We start from the raw sequence: 5,229 nt of genomic DNA, 5'->3' as shown, positions 1-5,229 counted from the left end.
TTCCCTAAATTACAAACAACAGGAAGGAAAGAAGAGGACTGCAAGTCTGCACTGGGAAGGTTATGCAGACATGAATGCAGCAATGATGGAATATACCAGGAATAACTTTAATGCAATAGTTACAATCCCTCCTCTTCGCTGCAGTCTGTGTCTGATGGGTTATTTTTAAACACATACCACAACCTTAATTATCTTTCATTGGAGATGAACGGAGAGGAGGGCTCAGTTCTGTGCAGTGTGTCTTTCGCAAAGCACGGGACGCAGCATTACTCTTTCTAGGAGCTAGGGACTGTTTCAGACCAAAAAGCAGGGTACAGACTGCCAGTGGAAAAGAACAGGGGGGGGAAAAAAAAAAAAAAAAAAAAAGAAAGAGTAAAGCAAGGCGAGGTTCTCTCTGTAACAATGCTATACATCTAATCCAACATGAGTTACAACATATCTGGGCTCTAGACTGCCAGCTTGATATGAAGTTAATTAAATTCCCCCAGGCTAATGAGGGTAATGAGAGGTGTGAAGAAATAAGCATAGCTTTACAAAAAAACCCTGGCAAGTTGCGTCCAGGAGAGATTTGGAAGCTAAACCAGTCATTTCTGGCAAAGGGGAATACCAAGCAACAGGCTTAAGAGACTAGGACTGAGCTGCATAGAATGCCTTTACATAAAATTAAATAATACTTGATGGATTTGTTCTAATCCTGCCATAGTCAAGACTGACGCTGCTCTCCTGTTTCACATAATTGCTTTGTCTTCCCTGTAGCCTGAGAACATTCAGGAAACATTGCAGAGCATTATTAGCATGCGCTCAAGACAGCTGAAAAGAGACACTTGAGAGCTCCAGGATGTGGCATATGATCTCTGCTACTGTGGAAACAACTTACCACACCTTAGCACTTGACTCTGAGCTAAGCAGAAGCAGCAGCTTTTCTCTGATCTTGCACTTGGCACAGCATTCACCAGCCAAACAAGGTTTACTGCAATAGTTCTTAAACGCTCAGTTTTCAACAGTCTCTTTAATTTTAGGTTGTTCTTCAAACAATTTAACAGCCTTGTTCAAACACAGCTTCCAGGTTTACAGCTCCTCATTTCGCCCCTGTATAAACTCACCTTCCCATTGGACCAGCCAGTGATCAACTCACACACACCGTCAGAGTTCAGGTCAAATGCATGTATGCTCATTGCGTGGTTCTTCGACTGAGGACAGAAAAAAAAAAAGAACAAATTAAGCCTAGGTATGTTTTCTAAATTGCATATGCTCAAAACATTTAAGACACAGGAGTACCAGGCTACAGGATTACAGAAAGGAATAGAAAAATGTCTCTTAACAGGAAGTTTGAGCATCTCTATTTATAAGGTCACACATACCTCTGCACTCTTAGCCCTTGCATTACAAATCTAGTCCACTGCTCTCAAAGGACCTCATCTTTCAATTAAAAACATTTTCATCCAAGCAAATTATTAGAACTCATACAAAAAAATAAAAATAAAAAAGTGTAAAAAGCCAAATTCTCTAGGGGAAAATAAATAAATAAATCGGGGCTTCATCATCATCATCATAAAATGAGACCACTGAGGAAAGGCATTAGCCTCTTCCTGCCACCTCCTAAGGAATCCCTTCTCTTATCACTATTAAATAGACAGTTCTAATCTGCGTTACATGAAGAATATTAAAATGAGCATCAGGAAAGGATCTTGCCAATATGATTTGCTGCAGCAGCAAATCGCTCTTGATGCAAAAAACTAGCTTCCAACACAGACAATGCAAGACTAATTCAGTCTCTGAAAAACAGTTTATTGATTCAACAATACAGCCAGAGACAGTGAACTCAGTTTCTAACAGCGAACTCAAATTTCTCTATTGCATTTCTGTTGATTAAACAACTCTTTGAAGCTGAAGCATTCCTAGTTGTACGGTTGTATCAGCATTGTGTAAGCTATCACCAATAGTCCCAAAAGCCCTGAAGGAACTGACACGGTAGGAATTCTGCATGTATCTATAAAAACAGGTTTTGTAAGAGCAAAATTACGTGAAGTGTTATGTTCAGCAGAAAATTTCAAATTCTCCTAAGGAGTCAGGATAACATCATCAGAACAACCTGAGATTAGGCACCAAATCTCCTAACAGCCTTCAAAGCTTTCAGTGATGACATTCCAACATTGGACTAACCTTAATCCTCCAGTAGCGAGCTGTCTTGTCGTAAACTCCAACCGTCCCATTAGAGAGAGCATAGCCAAACCGACTGCCATACATGGGGCTAAGTGCAGTAATAGTCTTGGGGGAAAGGAGGGAGAGAGAGGATACAGGAGTGAAAACTTCTGCATCTTCAGGTAACAGAGAACAGCCTGTACAATCTCTCTATCACATGAACTGTACACTACCTAAATGGTAAATAAGTCTATCGTCGGAAGCATTAAATACTGAGGGAATTATTTATTAAAATAACTTTGAAATCACCAAAGGCCTTGGTAGGATTTCCTCACACAAGCTGCATTGCCAGCGCTAAGATACACTTCAGCAAAGATTGCATTATTGCCCTCAAACTGTGTAGTTTGACCAAATATTTCCTACCACAAGCAGCAACACAACTGCTCATGGGATTCCTGTGGTCATCAGTGCTAACACATTATCATTGAAAACCTACTCCAAACACACAGCACTCCTTAAACCTTCAGGAGCTGAGGCTGGTAAGGAGTTCAACATTACATGGGTTGGGAAAGCCCTAGAGATATTTTTGGTAGAAAATCTTTGCCCGAGATTAGCGAGATAAAAATTAACAGCTCCCACAGTTGGACTTTTTCTGGAACACAATTAGAACACCAGGCTAGGTATTACCTGAACAGACCCGAGAGTCATAACTCAGCCTGTTTCTCACTCTTTTTAAGACCCATTACCTTACAATTCTTCATTGAGCTAAGGCTTTCAGTGCTTGGAAATGCTGGTTTTTCCACACACTACGACTAGACATTTTAATGTCAGGAGGAACAACTGCAATCGTCTGTCTGGTCTTCTGTACAACGTAGCACAGGAGACTTCTTTAAATCCTTCACAAACTTCTTCAACTCAGCTGACTGCTCCTTGAGTTTGTTTTTTGTTTGTTTGGGTTTTTAACATAAAACACAGCTTCCAAACCCTTTATCCTTCCATCTGACAGATCTTCTCCAAAGCCTTTCCCAAGTAACAATACCTTCTAAATTGTGAGCACCCAGTAAGGACAAAAGACCCCAGCAACAGTCAAACGCACAAAGGTAGCGATACTGCCTTTAGTACCTGACTGTCCCTTTATAAATTCAAGAATCACAACAGTCTACAGTTTCAGTTTCACCAAAGTAAGAGATTAAACACAGAAAATGCAAACTATTCAAGTCTTCCAAAACAAGCACAATGTATAGAGCCATTGTTCCCTGAATTTACCTTCTTACAGGAAAGGTTTAGGTACAGCAGTGCCCTTTTAAATTAGAACAGTAGGATTGTTAACAGGCCTCTAAAGGCTCTGCAGGTGTCAATTTAAAACAATTCTACTGTGGATCTGGAAATAAGTCATACCAGAGAGTGATGGACCTTTAGCTTGCCTTTAACTAAAAATTACAACGTGACTCTAGACCGGCTACTGTACAGACGGCAGAACATATTATAGGCCCAGTTCTAATTCCAGCTATAGCAACAGCTTCCTTTCCTAGAACACTGTCCGGATTTGTCTTATACAGCTCTTCGTAAGTGGTTTAATAGCTAACTAAGCCTTTTAGTCCCAACTTGGGCAGCAGGGAGAACTCAGGTCTTCAAGGACAAAGGTCTGTAGTGTGCCCTTACTCTACCCTGGGCCCCGAAGGATCGCGAGAAGGCTAAGAAAACTCCTGAATACAATGATAAGGGTATCTTTCTCCCTCTCAAGCAACCAAAATTTAACAGCTCAGTTCTTAAGCTAAAAAGCAACTCCCACAGCTTTTAGCTATCCCTCCGAAAACCCATCTGCCCCATATTGTACTTTAGGGACTGCAGAGGTGCAGCTGTGTTTATACAGCCAGTGTGTAACTCCAACTGCAACATAAACCTCCTGTTTTACCTGGGCAACCCCCTTCTCCCCTGCCACGCACTGTCTGGATACACCAGGGGCAAGCTACTTCATCATGACTGTGTAAATGCATTTGAGGAAAACTGTAGAAGACATTCTTTTGCTCAGAAGGCAAGAGCTTCAATCACACTTAATCACCTTTGGACAGGGCCCTGACTTTCAGTCAAGCTATAGTTACTTTTCTCAACCTGGTAAAAGTTTGTAAATAAACAAAGCAAAAAACCCCATGCATAATGAAAGACATTATTAAACTCTAACTTTTGCAGTTCTAGCAGAATAGATACTGTGCCAAATAGTTAAGTAACTACTTAACTACACAATAAATTTGAACCAGAGTAACCAGAGAAGCTTTACAGTACACAATACTTTCAGCTCCATCAGCAATTATAATAAACATTAGCTAGAATTTACCTCCGTCTCTGACATTTCTGCCACGATCTCATCTTCTTTAAACACACGGATGTCAAAATCTTCAGAGCCAACAAGAAGCTAGAAAAAAAAAAAGTACAGCCAACCTTAAAAACAGTTATTCAAGCTAAGGAAATAAAAAGGACATACTCCAGGACCCAGAGGGCAAATAAATATTCCAAGTCCAGAAACGAAGAAGTTTTAAGAGCTGTATGAAAAGTTGCCAGCAGAACAAAAGGTACCCTCTGTCAACACAGATTTCAGGAGTCTCCCGTTGACCAAGTACTAGATACTTTTCTTTGTCAAGCTAGACTCTACAAAAACCATAGTGCAATATCTGGGGTAGGAATGAGAAAAGATACTTTGGAACATCAGAGCTATGCTCTTTTCTTACTATAAAAGATTCAGTGTTATCATTCGTAACTGAAATTATACACATTGTCTGTGTCAAAGCAGGAGACCTGCAGTTCAGTTCTGACTTATTACCACATGGGCTCAGAGAAACACCGACTCCCAGTTATTAGCCTGTCAGCAAACAGCTGGGAAAAAAAATAAATGATTGCTTAGCAGTGAACATCCCTCATTTAAAAAGACCAACTCAGAACAAATGAATCCAAGCATCAAACCATCACTGCTCCTCCAACCTAAATGGTGGCTGCCATTACCGCAACGCATGGGTAAAATGGGCTTTAACTTCATGTAAACAATCATACAAATACAACATCAGCACTGAATTGGGTCTTCTGCATTCTCAT

General features: G+C 40.4%; 1 protein-coding gene across 1 annotated transcript in view; it reads right to left on the bottom strand.

Moving 5' to 3' along the window:
* BBS2 (Bardet-Biedl syndrome 2) overlaps positions 1-5,229 on the bottom strand; it is a gene marked incomplete at its 5' end in the record, with an annotated part of 17,598 nt that overhangs the window by 9,031 nt on the left and 3,338 nt on the right. Inside the window, 3 exons of the mRNA XM_009889528.1 lie at positions 1,104-1,190; positions 2,164-2,268; positions 4,478-4,555. Coding sequence (XP_009887830.1) covers positions 1,104-1,190; positions 2,164-2,268; positions 4,478-4,555 — 270 coding nt within the window. The remainder of the gene's footprint in view (positions 1-1,103; positions 1,191-2,163; positions 2,269-4,477; positions 4,556-5,229) is intronic.

This window comes from Charadrius vociferus, unplaced genomic scaffold (genome assembly GCF_000708025.1).
Source record: "Charadrius vociferus isolate BGI_N301 unplaced genomic scaffold, ASM70802v2 scaffold1061, whole genome shotgun sequence".
Lineage (NCBI taxonomy): Eukaryota > Metazoa > Chordata > Aves > Charadriiformes > Charadriidae > Charadrius > Charadrius vociferus.
This window is presented reverse-complemented; position numbering and strand designations above follow the sequence as displayed.